General features: G+C 36.6%; 1 protein-coding gene across 11 annotated transcripts in view; it reads right to left on the reverse strand.

Moving 5' to 3' along the window:
• RALGPS2 (Ral GEF with PH domain and SH3 binding motif 2) overlaps positions 1-18,449 on the reverse strand; it is a 188,075-nt gene that overhangs the window by 122,728 nt on the left and 46,898 nt on the right. For all 11 annotated transcript variants that reach the window (XR_014243467.1, XR_014243468.1, XR_014243469.1 and 8 more), the window contains 2 exons: positions 18,376-18,426; positions 3,066-3,149 (listed from right to left, as the gene is read on the reverse strand). Coding sequence is in view for 7 of the 11 variants with exons in the window: in XM_082388448.1 (XP_082244574.1) it covers positions 3,066-3,149; positions 18,376-18,426 (135 nt within the window). In the remaining 4 variants the exon portion in view is untranslated. The remainder of the gene's footprint in view (positions 1-3,065; positions 3,150-18,375; positions 18,427-18,449) is intronic.

Below are 18,449 nucleotides of genomic sequence, written 5' to 3' on the forward strand. Positions count from 1 at the left end.
AATATATACTAAAAATGTTAACAACAGTCACCTCAGGGTGATTTTTCCCCCCACCTTTTTATAAATTTCTACCTTGTTTCAGTTTCCCTGCAATGTACGTTACTGTTTCAATAATCAATAAAAAAGCATAGTTTTAAAAGGATGGGGGAGAGTTCCATTTCTGGTAATGTGGAGAAGCAGGTATCTTTGGAAATGCTCATCTGATTATAATTACAAATTATAAAAACAACTATTAAAAGCACAAGAGAGGAACCAAAAGAAGGCAGAAACTGGAGAACAGATCTTTGGAAAAAGTAAGATGTACTGGGTGAGAATTGCACTTATAAAGTTTATTGTCTGAGGACATTCACCAGTTACAATGTGGAGCACCAGAAACTCAAGCAGAAGGCCACAGTCTTAATGGCTTCAAAAGTCAGAGGACAGGGCTTCCCTGGTGGCGCAGTGGTTGAGAATCCCCCTGCCAATGCAGGGGACACGGGTTCAAGCCCTGGTCTGGGAAGATCCCACATGCCGCGGAGCAACTAGGCCCCTGAGCCACAACTACTGAGCCTGCGCGTCTGGAGCCTGTGCTCCGCAACAAGAGAGGCCGCGATAGTGAAAGGCACGCGCACCGCGATGAAGGGTGGCCCCCGCTCGCCGCAACTAGAGAAAGTCCTCGCACAGAAACGAAGACCCAACACAGACAAAAATAAATAAATAAATAAAATTTAAAAATTAAAAAAAAAAGAAAGTTGGGGGGAGCACGTAAGGAATGGCGTTAAAAAAAAAAAAAGTCAGAGGACAATTGGCTAGAAAGTGAGGGGGGAAATTCTGGAAAGGCAAGAAAAATCCCCCAAATCTATATAAAAACTCCATCCAAATCTCTGGCTGAACATGCAACTGTGCACGTGCAGGGGAAACTCTAAGAAGCCCAAATGAAGATAAAATCTGGAAAGACTTCTCCAAGGAGAAATATGTTCTCCAAGGAGAGACAGAATTTAGACTTTGAGTCCAGCCAAGTTAACTGCCTGATAAAATAAAAATCATCAATACTTTTCAAAAGAAGACAACAAAATCCAGAATCTCTATAACATATTATCCATAATGATGACAATACGATTGAAAAAATTACCAGACACACAAAGAAACAGATTCAAAGTTGACTGTTAAGAGAAAAAGCATTAAAAAGAAACAGACTCCAAAATAACTCTTTTGTTGGAATTAGTGACAACTAAATGCAATGTGGGATCCATAATGGTATCTTGGAACAACAAAAAGGATATTGGTGGGAATACTGAAGAAAGTTGAATAGGGCCCTTAGTGTAGTTAATGGTATTTATTGTACCCATGTTAATTTCCAGGCTCTGATAACTATATTATACTTACCTAAGATGTTAAGATTAGGGGAAGTTAGGGATATACAGAAACTCTCTTTGCATTTTTTTCTAGGTCTAAATTGAAAAGCAGAGATTGTCAGACCAGACCAAAAAAAAGGAAGACCCAACTATATGCTATCTACAAGAAACTCATTTTAAAAATAAAAGACTCTCTGTAACTTCCTTGTAATTTGCTACCTTCAGATTTCCTAACACCCTCCTAGGAGAAAATAACAGTAATGGAATAACTAAGTAATGGAGCTTATTATAGATCAACTGTAATCTTGATTAAGCATAAGAGCTTTTGGTACACTGTGACGTATTTGACTCTAACAACCTTTTGGCTTACTTAAGAATAATATGAAAAAAAAAAAGAATAATATGAGTGCTTAAAAATCTAAAGTCAAATTTATGGGTACTGTCACAATGTTTTTGTATGGCGAAGAAAAAAGTTTTACTGTGATGATAAATTCTGACCACCTCAGAAAAATTTTAGAACTGCTAAATAGCTTAAATAAGGAATTCAGTATATGACATGTTTGTCTAGGCCCCTTAATAATGGTTTAATCTAATTTAAAAAAAACTTTAACTCATTTCCATTTTGGGTAATACAGTGAACCAAATAACTTGAGAAACTATTTGCTATAAACCCCATTTTTAAACCCCAACCATTTTTTAAAAAGTGTATAACTAACTTGAAAGGAAAAGAAAAGATTTCACTAGAGGTCAAAAACAAAGGAAATAAAGGCAAAAAAGGAAAGGGTACTACAGCTGCCTTTGGAAGATTTCCTCTCAAGAGCATAGGGACTTGGGATTTAATACTCCTTCAAAGTCATAATATAAGGCCTCACACCTCTACTGTCCCCTGTCTGTTCCTATCTAAGGGATCTTCAAAGGGCTACAATTTTGGTGAAAAAGTAGACTAAACAATTCACCTACTGACAGAGGGAGATGACACAGAAGAAGGAGAAAATTAAGTCTTTCACAAGAATTTGTAACTTGCCCTTAATTGGATTTGGAGCTTAAACTTTCAGTACAGAGATGTACAGATGTTCCCCAACCAAAACATATAACATAAAAAAATAGTCCTAGTTCTGTAATAGCCGTTGGTATTGGCAAAAGCAAACAAAATGCCTCTTAGACAGTATACACCCTCAATCTAGGCAGCAGCAAAATTCCCACAGCTAAAGCTTAAATAAACATGAGCTCTCAATTCAAAATTACAAAATGCATAAGAAAACAAACCATTTTGAGTAAGGATCAGCAGATACAGAGAATTAGTACTCCAAGGACTTTGGATAATAACAGAAATTATAAAATAAAAAGTTGAAAATGATTTAAGAAATTTTAAAAATAAGAAAAAAAATGACACTAGTGTAAAAGCACACAGATTTGAAACAGATTTGACACATCTGAAAAGAATTAGTGAACTGAAATATAGATCTGAGGAGATCATGCAGAACAGAGCACAAAGGGATAGATGAAATATTTTCCTACAAGTAGGAAAGAATGTCAAGTTCCAGTAAATTTCCAATAGGAATTACAGAAGGAAAAAAACAGAGATCATGCAGAGAGACAATATTTGAAGAGATATTGGCTGAAAATGCTCTAGAATTGATGTAAAAACTTAAAACTATTTCTTAATGAAAAATTATAATCTGAGGAATTGAATTTCAGAAACTAAATATCAAAATTTTATAAGCAACTCACATGATTAAATCTTCTTGTAAAGGCAACTGCATTTGGTGCAGAACTGTATTTTTCTTTTTTATTCCATCCACAACTTGAAAGCTCCTGAAAAATTAAGTTGAAAATTAAATATAAATTCATGAAATAGTCCAGTTTTCCTGTTGCATTAATGGTTTCAAAGCATTAAAGTCAGTTGTGTACTTTCCCAGAACTGTTTTATTTAATATGAACACATTTAATAGCATAACCACTCAGTTAAAACACAAAAGGAAATTTGATTAGAACATAAGAGGGCAAAATTACTTGTCTATGTGAACACAGATAATTAGACTTATACTCCATATGCAGAATGATGGGTTCTTCTTTGAAGAGATTTGAATCCCAAGAGGAAAAATCTATCTACAAACAATGAAAGCTGAGCATCCCACAACATAGAGTGAAGCCCACTAGTTGTCAAGCCCCAGTCATTCATCCAGAGCTTCCAATCAGCTTTCTAGTACCTCAATCTTTGAGCTGACAGCCAACGACCCCAGGTATTTGAAGAAACCTCTAATAAAGGGGTGTTTGATCCCCCACAGGGTCTATCAATAGAATTCAAAGGGCACAAGAACTTGGATGCAATAAAAAAAAAATTAAATTTTTGTTTTACACTAACCTCTAACTGAAATGACGTTCCTTTTAATTATACATGTAGGCTACAAATTATAGAAGAATTGGCAATACATGTGACTTTGTCACTAATAAAAATCACAGATATTTTCATATCACATTACAATTGGTACAGATATCTCAAAAATATCATTTACCTTCATCACTACTTTGAAGTTGTAATCTCATCACCTATAGATCTTACTTAATATGTTAATAAAGAGGCTCATATATTGCCATAGAACAGTTTTTAAAAATATTTTAATAAGTGTACCTTATTAGGACTGATTTCCTTTGATATTAAAGAAGTGTTCAGTTCCAGAAGCTTCAGTTTGCCAAAAGAGTTCAAGGTTCAAAATAGGTTAAGAACCCTGCTATAATACAACCACCACCACCAGAAAGAGACAGAATCCATAGGAAAAAAGGAAAACCTCTGAAGAAATCAAGTTAGGGCAGAGAACAAAAGAAAACTGAGAAAAGAAAAGGACAAAACCATATAATTATTACTTTCAGACAGATATTTCTCCCATTAAATGGCAAAAATAGAAGGATACAAATAAGAAATATTCAGAGAACAAAATAAAACTTTTGGACATGAAAATATAATACAAGAAATTTAAAAAATCAACAGAAGAGTTGTGAGATAAAGGTGATAGTATCTTTTAAACAATAAGTTAAAAGTAGGAGCAAAAATATTATGTTAATTAGAAGAGTCCATTAGAGTCAACTTCTGAATAATAAAAAGAATTTTAAGAGAATACAGAGAAAATAGAGGAAAGTAACTTATCAAAAAAAAAAAAAAAAAAAGCTAATTCAAGAAAATGCCTCCAGAACTTAAAGGACAAAAGACCTGTCTAACACCCATTACAAAAGATTTAAAAAAAAAAAAAAAAGAAGACTCAAACCAAGGCCTAGCATCAAAAACCTGTAGCACATTGTAGACAAAGAAATCATAAAATCTATCAGTTCAAAAACAGAACAAAACAAAAACAGATCACCTACAGAAAAATAGGGATCAGAAGGTATCAGAAATCTCAATAGCAACCCCAGAAGTTAAAAGACAACTGAAACAATGCCTACAAAATCCTAGAATTCTTTATCCAACAAAAATATCAATTAAGTATGAAAGTATACCACAGACATTTTCAGACATGAAAGTCTCAGAGAATTCGCCTTATAGGCACCTATTATCAGAGAGCTAGTAGAATATGTGTTCCATCAAAACAAACTAGCGAAGTAAGAAAAAGGAAGACAAGATCCAGGAAACCGAGGAACCAACATAGAAAGAAAATATTGGAAATTCCCAGATAAACAGTAAAGGGAGATCCTGGGACAAAGCAATGAGCAGACCTTAAGAACAACAGTCCAGATGGTAAGTAGCAAGGATGGAAATTCGAAGAGAGACATCTCTGAAAGATGAAACAATATCTGGAGTGTTTGAACACACTGAGAAAACACACTCACTACATTCACTTCTGGCAGAAAAATTAGTGACAAATGTAGAGAAAGCTAAAGTAAGTTATTTAGCTCAAGGAAAACAAAATTTAAGTAAGTAATCATGGCTCAACTGTTCTTTAGCTTTCTCTACACTTGTAAAGAATGGTTGAGCCAGGATTACTTATTCATGTCAAAATTGTGACATAACTATACAGGAAAGAGGAGGAAGTAAACTGTGTAAATGTGAGAGGAAGAGAAAATAAGAGAGTGAAATCATCTTTTATAGTAGAGAATCAATAAATCATATCCAAAATTGAAAAATCATAAGCAACAGGCATTTAGACATATTATCTTAAAAACATATAAATTCCTCCAAATAAGAAATGCTAAGAGACTTGGATGGGTGTGGGGCTCAAGGGTGGAGGCTGGAAGGGTGGGAGCAACAGGATATTGCTATATTTTGTTCTCTTATGGAAATATTTGGCTTCTTAAACATGATATATGCATATCTTCAATAAAATTTTAAAATAAAATAGAAACAAAAAAGAATGAATTGATTCAAGGGAAGATTGAGGAAATAGTTGTGATGATATTATAATACTTCAAGAAAAAGGTAATGTTCCCTTAATTAGGGTAGTGTCAGTGGATATTGAAAAAAACTGGTAAAATATTCAAGATATTTTGGAGGTAGGCAGGACTTGGTCAAAAACTGGATCCACACAGTGTAAGCTAAGAATGAGGTATCTAGAAGTACTAAAATTCCCAAATTTCTGTCTTGAGCAACTGAGACAGGGAATACTGAAGAAAGAGATGAAAATTATCACTTTAACACAATAGATAAACAGTAAATGCTCTGAAGATATGAATTACTTTTTTTAAAACCTAAAATTAATTTGCAACTTTCAAATTCGAAATTACTGACGGAAAAAAAAAAAATGACAGAAGCAATTCTACAGTAAAAGAAATTTTTGGTACATGATACTCAGCCTAGATACATGCTCATTGCACATTATCTTCCTGTAGAGACAGAAAATATTTAGTGGTAGATATTAACATAAAAATGACATATAATAACTATATTAAAAACATCAAACTTCTAGAAGACATGTTTGTTCTTTCTAAAAATCACAGCCTATTTATACAACCATATAAAGATGTCATAGTTTAGGACAAAATTCCTAGAATTAAATCCATCAACTCTGAATTTGTTTCTTAACCAGTTAATATAATTTCCAAATTTATATTAATTCTATAATCAAAGTGTCTCTATCAAATTGCTATTAAACTTATTGAGCCATTTGATAATCCATTTTCCTATTAGAAGTAAGGTTACACTATAATGAACATTCTTACACCTTTTCTGACATTTCTGATCATTTCCTAAATATATAGTCCTAGAAGTGAAATCACTAGGTCAAAGAGTAGGAACCTTTTCAAGGCCTTGATACTTGTCAAACTGCCCTTCTGAAATACTGAATCATTTATACTAGCACTACTGAGTGTCAGTTTCACAAGAGTCGTATCAAAACTAGGTATATTTAATTCCCTTTCTATATATTATACTTTAATTTCCCCAACTATACGAGGTATTATGGTCGTTAAATGTATTTGTTAAATAGAAAATGGGGGTTAGGGGACCGTAAATCACCTATAAACCCACCACCCGAATAAACCTATGTAAACATCTTCCCAATCTTCTTTATGTGCACATGGGGGCTGGCTTTTGTTTGTTTAAAGTAGCCAATACACCTGTCCTTTTCTGTGTGATCTAATCTTCTGATTTTGTGCTTAAAAAGTCCTTTCTTCCTGAGAACATATGTCTTAACAGCAGCAATAAAAATAATAGTTAACACTAACATAGAGATCACTATGTGCCAGGCACTATTCTAAGTGCTTTAGACATAGCAACTCATTTGATCCTATCTTTATCATTATAATTTATTATGATAAGGAACACAGACAAAGGTATTAGTGAATTGTGGCCTTATTTTTTACATTAAAATTTTTTTTTTAATGCTTTTCTGACTCCTCAACTAAGAAATGCTAAGAGGTTTTGAAAAATCCATTCAATTTTTGGGACATTTCAACACCATTAGCTTAATGAACAAATGCTTTTCCCCTTTAATAAAACTCTGTTTGAAGCAGACTGAAAGAAGGCAGGAGTTAAATGAACCTCCAGTCACATTACTTGGGAGCAAATAGGTTAAAATTACATTGGAGCCCTCCATCCTAAAGAAATTTATAATTAAAAAGTATGAAGAAACAAGCAGGTTCTTAAAAACTTAAGATAGTAGTTTCTGCTTCAGAAAACACTTCTCCTTTGAAACAATGTTACATTACTAGCCCATCTAAGACAACAACAAACTAGGGCTATAAAGATAGAGAACAGCATAGTGGCTGCCAGGAGTTAAGAATGGTGGGGAATGAGGGTGGGAGTAGGATGGGTGTGACTATAAAGGGGTAGCACAAATGAGAAATCTTTTGTGGCGATGGAATAGTTCTGTATCTGGATGGGGGTAGCAATAAGACAAATCTACACAAGTGATAAAACGTGGTCTTCCCTGGTGGCGCAGTGGTTAAGAATCCACCTGCCAATGCAGGGAACATGGGTTCGAGCCCTGGTCCGGGAAGATCCCACATGCCGCAGAGCAACTAAGCCCGTGCGCCACAACTACTGAGCCTGCGCTCTAGAGCCTGTGATCCACAACTGCTGAGCACACGTGCCACAACTACTGAAGGCCGCGCGCCTAGAGCCTGTGCTACACAAGAGAAGCCACTACAATGAGAAGCCCGTGCACCGCAACGAAGAGTAGCCCCCGCCCGACACTACTAGAGAAAGCCCGCGTGCAGCAACGAAGACCTGACGCAGCCAAAAAAAAAAAAAAAAAGGTAAAACGTCACAGAACTATACAGACATGTCTTGTACAAACATCCATTTCCTGGGGTTTGATATTGTGAATCTAAAATTATCCTTGTACTATTTTTTGCAACTTCCTGTGAAACTGTAATTACCTCAAAATAAAAAGTTTAAAAAACAACGAAAACAAAAACCACTTTAATGGATTATGAAGTACGCATTGCACTGGGACTCCAGGAACTCATCCAGTACTTTCTTCTTAAACCCTGACATGCATTTATGGTTAAATGGCCTTAAGGGAATTTTGCCCTGCCCCACCTCAACCTCTCAATAGCCACTAAATATCTCTGTGAGAAAAAAGATGCTTTTCCCTTTGTCTCTGTCTCTTTTTGTCTCAGAACCTAGACTCTTTCTCCAAGTGACACTATACAATCTAAGAAATAAATTCTCCTACCAGCATCATCTTGTATTGACAGCTTATCAGCCAGGTCAAGTTATTCTATACTAAACCATTTCCCACGAACACCAAAAAGTTAAAGTAAACTTAGTGACTCAAAAGATGTTTTTTTTTTTTTTGTGGTCTAACTTATGAATAAGACTGATTCAAGCTGAGTACACTGCGTAAATAAGCCTCTGTTTTAGCAAAGGCTAAATGAAACAGAACCGCCTTGATGCCTCTTAAAATTTGTTCAAATGGATTCAACCTGCAATTTTTAAATCAGGCAGTGAAGAGAAATCTTCTAACAGTAACTCACATATACAAAGGCGATTTCTTAATGGTCATTAAAAGTGTATTTGAAAGTATATTCATGGACTCATTTTGAGCCATTAAACAGATTATTTTGGAAGCACGTGGGAAGGCAAACACCACAACTGATGACCACCTACCCTATGAAAGAACTACTGAATTTCACAGGAGCCACAGCTTCTCTTACGTCTTGTAGGTTTGTTCTGTAAAGTCAAATTCTTGATCTAAATTTCATCTTGTAGGTTCCAACACTTTTAAAAGCACTGCTCTAAGGGTGATGTTGTAGGGATACCTATAGATAGAAGAAGAGAAAAGGCCAATATAGACCAGCATGTAGACAGAGACTGAGGCAAGGAAAGAAAAAGCGATGGAATTTGTAAAAGACTGTGGGGGGTGGGGGCCCTCAGAGTGAGAAGATGACTGCTGCTGAGGCATTCCTAGGCTCAAAAGCTGGAAGCTTTACAGGGGCACAGTACAGCCATTAGCATTCAGCCTGTATGGCTCTTTGGAAAGAAGTCTCAGCCACGGATGAGGGCTCACCCTGAGATGAGGGGCTCACCGCGATTCCTATATTCTTAATGGGTAGAATAAGCCCTGAAACTATATAATTCTAATGGAACATGTTAAATCAAAAACACCACCTCGGCTTCCCTGGTGGCGCAGTGGTTGAGAATCTGCCTGCCGATGCAGGGGAAACGGGCTCGAGCCCTGGTCTGGGAAGATCCCACATGCCGCGGAGCAACTAAGCCCGTGCGCCACAACTACTGAGCCTGCACGTCTGGAGCCTGTGCTCCGCAACGAGAGGCCACGATAGTGAGAGGCCCGCACACCACGATGAAGAGTGGCCCCCACTCGCCGCAACTGGAGAGAGCCCTCGCACAGAAATGAAGACCCAACACAGCCAGAAATAAATAAATTTAAAAAAAAAAACAAAAAACCACCTCACTTTTCTGTAATGTACTCACATTCTTTCCTCCCCCAACCTCCCTCCTTCCAATACCTTAAAGCCACCTCTATAGGGAGATCAGAGAGAAAGGCAGAAGCTATCTTCTACCACTGATACTGTGATATACCTACTCTCCTAGTCAACAATTATCTTCCCTCGTTCTAATCTAAGCCTGCCCTTACTGTATATAAAGGAAGTTCGCAGTGAGGAACAGCAATAATATGAACTGACGAAACAGCTGCACCTTACTTCTAACAAAACAGCTGCACCTTACTTCTAACAAAACAGCTGCACCTTACTTCTAACAAAACAGCTAGCTTTTTCTAGTCCACAAGAGTCACGTCTTCTTTGCTTTCTTCAAACCTCCCACTATATTCATGGATTTTTACATTTTAATTCTAATGAAAATGATAATTTTCATTAAAACAAGGATAGAATTATGATACTCCTGATGTTGGAATTTTGGATGTTGCCAAGATTATAGGCTGTTTGCATACAGAAGAAATTTCGCATAGAGAAAGCTCTTTATACATATTGTCAGAAATATCTCAATTGTAAGCTTTTCAGAAATGTTTTAATAAGATTCAGAATGACCTATTATGTACTTTCCCTCATTTAACCAGAATTCTTCCTCAATCTCTAGTGTATCCCAGTTATACAGGAGGGCCTTATCTATCCTTTGTATTTAATGTGTTTATTGATATAATCTAAATGACTTATTATATTGACCTACCAGAACAAATAATAAAGTGTGGAACTTTCTTCTTTGAATGTAATACACATCACAGGACTTTCAGTCAGAGCCTGTGTCTTTATAAACACTTGGGAACCTCATGAGAGAGGTAAACGTTATTCAGTGTAATGACTACAGTACAGATTTCAAGCGCAGTTCACCCCCCTTACTTAAGACTGATCAAAATCACCAAAGAATTGCTACTGGAGAGAAAGCCTGATTGCAAGAGAGCTTTGTGTCATAACTCATCCTGTGTTGAATAACATAATACTCATTCTGAAGAGAAACCCCATCGGCGTAATGAATGTGGCAATGCCTCCAGGAGAAATACAAGCTTTATAGAGCATCAGAGAATTCATAATAGAAAAAAACCCCCAAAATCCTATGAATGTAATAAACATGGAAAAGTTTTCAGAATACAGTCATTGCTTCCTCAACATGAAAGAACTCACAATGGAGGGAAGCCCTGTAAATGTGTAAGAGCTTTCTAAAAGAAAAAAACCCTTCACAATCAGAAGAGAAATCATACTGGGGCAATCTATGCATATAAGAAATGTGGGAAAACTTTAACAAGAGCTGAGCTTCAACTAAATACCAGAAAATTCATACTTGAAATTAATGAGTGTTTACCTTATGGTAAACTTTTGCCCTTACTGCACACTGAAGAATTCATACTAGGGAAGAAAATGGTTCTGAATTGTGGGCAGAGGGGGAAAAAATTCTGCTTCCATAGAATGAGTGTTACTTTATAAAAGTTACATTCTTGGACTGGGTAACAGACTTTTGCAACAATAACTCCAAACATGATAAACAATGGAAGACAATATGCCTGTAGGCTGTACAGGATAAAACCTTGGAATGGTCACTCATCAAACTCAAATACTGAACAAGTATTATTCAAGCACTATAGATACATCAGTGAAGAGAGTAGACAAGTTTCTGCCCTTGTGGAATTTACATTCTAGTGAGACCCCCCAATCTCTAAGAACTTGACTTATGACCACCCCCAACAATTATCACCTCCTTAAGACTTCTGCAGTTTTGGTCAAAGTCCTATTTATTACTGATTGACAGCTACACTTAACTGAAGCTCTTACTCTGAAGTCACCCCCCAAAATTATTCTACTTCCAGGAATTTCTCAAAAGACCTAGAAGGTATTTTATTGTATTTGTTTATTTAAATAAATTTTATTTATTTGTTTATTTATTTTCGGCTGTGTTGGGTCTTCGTTGCTGCGCGCGGGCTTTCTCCAGTTGCGGTGAGAGGGGGCTACTCTTTGTTGCAGTGCGCAGGCTTCTCATTGTGGTGGCTTCTCTTGTTGCGGAGAACCGGCTCCAGGCACGTGGGCTTCAGTAGCTGTGGCTCGCGGCCTCAGTGGTCGCGGCATGCGGGCTCTAGAGTGCAGGCAGGCTCAGTAGTTGAAGCGCACGGGCTCAGTAGTTGAAGTGCACGGGCTTAGTTGCTCTGTGGCATGTGGGATCTTCCCAGGCCAGGGCTTGAACCCGTGTTCCCTGCATTGGCAGGTGGATTCTTAACCACTGTGCCACCGGGAAGTCCCTAGAAGGTATTTTAAAGGTCAAGTAGTCCAAAATCCCTTATTTCACACATTTAAATTTTTTTTTTTTTAAGAAAGGCTGAAGATATGAAATAGGTTGTATTACTGGCACAATCTATAGATGGCAAAGCTGAAACAAAAATGCATGTCTGGCTCATTGCGTTTATGTTTTGCCACTAAAAATTATCTTTTGGGATTCAAAGGGCTTTAAAATAAATTTTAAAATAAGTGAAATTAAGTAATTAAGAATTTTCTGAGCACCCATTCAGAGAGCTGTGAATGTTGGACACTGATTAAAAAAGAAAAAGAGGCAGCAAAGTACATGGAAATTTACCCCCAAAACTGGTTTAAAGAACAACAAGAACAAAAAGACAGCAACTCTGTGGAAGTGAGAGTTGTAAGGACATATTAACAAAGGGTGAGTGCAGATGATGGAACTACTAACTTTTCTCCTTCCTTGTAATCAGTATAACTTCAGTGCCAGCAACCATATTATTGTGTTTCCTCCCCGTCCCTAAGAAATGGCTACTTATTAGGAGGAGAGGAGAAGAATGAAAAGACTGGTTTTGTGTGAGAGGGATCACTACGCATAGAAGCTTCCAAATTTGGCCATGCTGCTTGGGCCAGTGGGCAAGTGAAGATTCTTAGGATTTCTGTAGCACTAGCTATGGGAATATCAGGGCAAAGCGTTCAGATGAAGGGGGATCCGCCAGTATATACAGATAACAGATGAAGCTGAGACCTGTCTCAGGCCCAGCAACCATGTACAGGCACTAAGGAATGTTCATACTTCTAGAGCCAATGAGCTGCAGCCCTGAAAAAACAGTGTTCTTTTAATAAATATCCTTCCGAGGTGATAGGGAAGGGGAAGGGGAGAAAAGTTATTTAGGAAGTAAAATCGACTGGAGATACTGGAGAACAGAGGAAAGAGGATGCAGGGAGAAGGGAAAAGAATGACTCCAAGATTTCTGACTGGTATTAAAAATGGATAGATGGTACAAATCACTCACACAGGGGACCTTAAAAACTAAAACCAGAGCAAATGTAATTATATTCCCACTACGTAGTTTTTAAAATTACTGGACTTTTCCTTTACCATTAAATTCTTCTCATTGGTGAACATGTTTTTCTATTCTTCTCTACCATAAAACAAAAAACTAAGAAACAAAGTGTCGAAATCTGTTCTTTTGTCTTCCTTCACTCTGAGGTAATTTCAAGTGTGATACAAGGTTGGAGAAAAACCAGACTTAGCAGTATGTTTGCTTCAGATCTGCTTACTTAAAGATGTGATTTCGTTGGCCAGCATTTTACTGACGACTAAGGCCAGTCCCTATATAATAAAAAATAATCTTTGACATCTCAAAGATAAGACCAATAGTTTCTAGAGGGAAATAAAAGGCTTGGAATTTTTCTTTTTTCCCTGAGCAATTCTGAGGTAGGCAGTGCAAAAGACAGGCAGATAAGCAGCTTTATTCTGAGAAAACAGCTGTGCTTCTTATAGCTGCCCCTTTCTTTCTACAAGTCAAGAATAAGTTTAGGGACAAAAGTTTAAATAAATTCTGCTTGACATGAAAGACTTGGGAATACAGAATGCCACCACCTGGTAAGAATGGCAGGGACCTACTTAGGGAAGGGAATTAATAGGAGTTATATATTTTAATAAGTTTCAAATAACTCAGAAATTGCCTCTCTTGTAGAAAACTGAGTGAGACCTGTGTGGTTCAATCACCAATTTGCAAGAAAAATAACTAAACCACATAGTTGGATTGAGAATCTATAATCTTCAAAGCTCAAATTTAGAACACATTTTATTTCAGAAAATGTGATTAAATCATCACCTGAAATAAAGTTACATGTGGATATTCACACATAATAATGAGTTTTGATTGAAACAGTTTCAGTGTAACTTAACTAAAGACTTTTAAATAGTTTCATAATATATATATATAGTTGTTTAAAGTTTTACATAAAATTATATATAAAGTAGAGACTTGAACATTGGTATAATGGGCAGAAACATGAAGATAAATTTATTGGGTTCAGTGATAACCACTATCTTTTCATATCTGAGGTTAAATTTGGATTTAACAAAAATAATTCATTCTTTAGTGAAGTTAATATTCTAACTACATAATAAGGTAGACACCATTTTATGCTAATAAATGAGACTAATACATTAGATTGGCCACCATCGTAGCTTAAAAAATCTTTTGTTAAAGTTAATAGCAAGAGTTTCACATAATAAACAAACAATATCTGTACAAACAATTTGGCAGTATTTAATAAATTTAAGGATGTTAATGTGCTACAATTCAGTAATTAATGCACTAGAGTATAAACATGGATGCTAGTCAATGATGTTAGACATAAGAAGCTAAAGAAGAAAAAAAACAGGATACCACTTACATAAAAAATCTGAAATCTGCAAAAGCACATATTGCTAAGGGATACATATACTTACAGAAAATCTGTATCTAAATGCACAGGATATAGATCAATACTGGATAGTGGTTCCTTTGGTGGGAGGAGGGAAGAGAGGTGAATATGGGAGGATGCAGAGTGGCTTCAACAGTACTGCTCAGGCTGAAGGTTGAGATGAGAGGTTTATCTCATTACATATGCCTTGTTGTATGTCTTAAAGATCTCAGGATAAATTAGAAAACATTTTTTCTGCCAGATGACAAAGTCCTGTTTACGCTGCCAGATTTAATGTAATCTTGATGATTAAATGAGATGGATACATAAGAATATTTTGGTGCTACATCGTTTCTTCCAAGGGTTCCTATTTCAATTTTTTAAGACATTCTCTCATTGAACAAACATTTACTAAACACTGTTCATTTTCTCATTCTAAATACTGAGTTCCCACTACATGCCAGACAGATAAAATAGTAAAAGCAAAATTATCCGTCCTAAGAGTCCTCATGTAGCTTAAAACCTAGCAGAAGTGGCAAGCAATAAACAAATAAGCACATGATTAACACCACTTTATACCTGATCACGCCTTCCTTCTTAAAAATATGTCTTTCACTTGGTTCATCGAATTTCACACTAACCTAGGTTTCCTCCTAAATCACCGGCTGCTGCTTCTCAGTTTCTTTTGTTAGCTCCTCCTCAACTCTAAATAGGTCCCTTCTTTTCTCCATCTATTTTCACTCTCTTGGTAATCTCACCTATGCTTTAAATATCCCTACACTGACAACTCCCAAACTTACATTTCCAGTCTGAACTGAAAATATATGCTAATATATGTTACGTAACTTAACATTCTCCTTGGCTGTCCAACAGGCAGGTAAAACTAAACATGTCCAAAGCTGAACTCAGGCTCTTCCTTCAAGGGCCTGCTCCTCTGGCCCTTCTCCACAGGCTACACTGCACAGTCTATTCTATATAAATGGCAGCCCCAGGAGCTATGAACACAATCCTAACAATTTTCCATCTCAGAGACTATCAACTACATGTGTCCGGTGTCAGGCCAAAACCTTGCCATCATCCTTGACTCCTCTTGCACATACAGTGCCTGACAACTTCTCACCACCTCTTCCCCTCACACCCTGACGCAAGCCACCTCCATCTCTCACCTGGTCTCCTCGATTCAGTCCTTGGTACCAGCCCCTCCCCACCCCCAGGCTTGCTTCCCCACATACCCTGGTCAATAGTCAGGAAGAGCTACTTAAAACCCAAGTCAGAAAATGTCACTTGTTTGCTCAAAACCCTCCCCTAGCTTCCTATCTTTTTCAGAGTAATGGTTTTCAAGGCACCGTGCCATCCAGCCCTCTCTACCTCTCTCACTTTCTACTAGATCCTCGCGCCCACTCACTGCAGCTCACTGGCCTTTGCCCTGGGCTTCAAACCTCACACCAGTAATCTTTTCCCTTATGTGAGCATAATAAATGGCTTACAATGGGTAGATGCATAATAAATGTTAGTCTCCTTTAAAAAAAAAATGCCTTCCTTGATTTTTTTCTTGTCTCTAAAATACAACACACAGTCATATTATAAAGTCATAAAATAAAGGTACAATGAAAAGTATCCAGGGCCATTGCAGACTTGTATATCCTACAACAAACACACTATATTTTGTTCCCAAAAGAACTAAGAACGAAACTTATGGTACTAAATATCAGTACTGTTTTCTCTGCTGGAACACTCTTCCCTCAAACACCAGTACAGCTTGCTCTCTCACCTCGTTCAGGTCTTTCTCAGACGGCACCTTTTCAGTGAAGCCTTTCTGACCATCTTACCTAAAAATCACAACTCCCACTGCCCTTATGCCGCCCTATCCTCTTCTGGCTGTTCGATGTTTTTCATGACACAGTACTAGTTCACCTCACTCAAATGTAAGATGCATGAGGGCAGGAATTTTAGTCTCTTCTGTGCTGTAAGCCAGTGCCTGGCACAGAATAGACACTCAGTAAATACTTGTTGAACCACAACACATAAATGTAAAACTGCAACTGACAAGTCCAGTGAAGAACTAGGAAGTGCTGGGAGAGCCTGTAGGAAGAGAAGAAAAGCTCACCTGAAAAAGTCAAACTTGATCTGAGAACTGAAGGATGAGTAGTAGTTAACTAGGAGGTACACAGGCTCAGTGGTGAGAGGGGCTAAAAGGCCACTGTAGCTAGACCAGAAAAAGGTGGAAAAGGTGTAAGATAAGGTTGGAGTGGGTAAGAAGAGGCAAAACTTTGAAGAGATTTGTAGACGATATTAGGATAGTTTGTCTTTACCCTCAGAGTGACAGGAAGCCACTGAAGCATTATAAGCAGAGGAATCCAATGAGCAGATTTACATATTGAAAGATTACCTTGGCTATTGGATAGAGAAAGTTTAGAAGGGTCAGGGTGGATGTGGACAGATCAGGTAAGAGGGCACTGCAGTAATTCAGCTGAGTTACAACGGTGTCTTGGATTGGGGTGTTTAGAGTAGAGAGAGAATGGATAAATAAGATACTTAGGTTAAAAAAAAAAATCAATGGGGTTGGTGTTAAATTAGATCAGGAAGTGGGGTCAAGGGAATTTTTAAGGTTCACTTCTATGAAGTTTACAAAGCACTGTTAGATGTCCCAGGGAAATAAAAATTTCCCATTGACTTGAAGTTTATGTCCTTAAGTAATAGTCACTGTCTAGATCTTCAATGTCAAACCCCTCTCCACAAATGACTATCAAGCACAAGCACTTGCAATGTGGCAACTCCACATAAAGATGTGCTGTAATTATACAATATACACTGAATTTCAAAGTCTTAGTACAGAAAAAAGAGAGTAAAACATCTCAATAATTTTTATACTGATTACAAGTTGAAATGATAATTATTTTGGATGCAGTAGGTTAAATACAATTATGAAAATTAATTTTACTTGTTTCTTTTTAATTTGTAATGTGGCTACTAGAAAATGTAAAGTTATAGAAATGGTTCACATTATATTTCTACTGGATGGTACTAATGTCGTATGAAACAGAAATATAGTAATTGCAGTTTATTCAAAAGGAAAAAAATATGTCTAAGGAGAAGATGGCTGAACTTCAGGGCAAAAAAATGTAATTTTTATAAAGAATTTAGTTTGCTTTGTTTTGTTCGGGGATGTGAGGAAATGAATATTTCAGTTACTATCATTTAAATAAAAAAGCCATTTTCTGTTTGTGCCTTATTTATAGACTAGATTGTTCCTCTTCCTCTGTTGCTAAACTACTGGTTCTATTGAGGGTGCCCTCCATGGTAAGGGAGGAAAGTTAGAAAAACACAGAGCTGTGGAAATGACAAAGACTCAGAGATCATTCAGGCCCATCCTTTCATTTTGTTAAGTGACAGACTTGAGATACTCAGACATTAAGTAAATTACTTGAAAAACACAGGACTAATACTGTCTATACCACTGAAGATACAGATGTTTTCTGTAACATCTATGTTATAGTTGACTTGAAAATACTGCAACAAATATACTATATTTTGTTCCCAGAAGAACTAAAAAAATATCTTATGGTACTGAATATGTCAGTATTATCAATGACTTAGCTTTGGGATACAAAATCATATTAATATTCTTACCTGATAAGAGTGGAAAAAGCATCAGTTTTTAGAGTCTGAAAGCCAGTTCCAACACTTAGCTGTGTATCGGGGACAAATGTCATTCTGTTTTCTCATCAGTAAAATAGATACTTCAGTAAAGTGATGAAGCAAAATCAACCAAAATGATTCAAACAGTACTATCTATGACTCAACAGTGTGTAGCTATGAATGCCACATGAGTTTTTGAGGCCTGAGTAATATACAGATAAGTTACATCAAAAGCTTTAAACATTTAAAAATTAATATAAAGTATAATTTGTCATTTCTAAAACTTCTTAATTGGGGATACTATAATTCACCATCTTGTATATTTTAAAGGAAAGTTCTTAAAATTACTCACATCTGGTTGAATGGCTTTGAATACTGGAACATCCATTAGCGTTATCTGACCCTGAAATGAAAAGTAAAAAAATT

This window comes from Balaenoptera borealis, assembly GCF_965194805.1.
Source record: "Balaenoptera borealis genome assembly, chromosome: 1".
Lineage (NCBI taxonomy): Eukaryota > Metazoa > Chordata > Mammalia > Artiodactyla > Balaenopteridae > Balaenoptera > Balaenoptera borealis.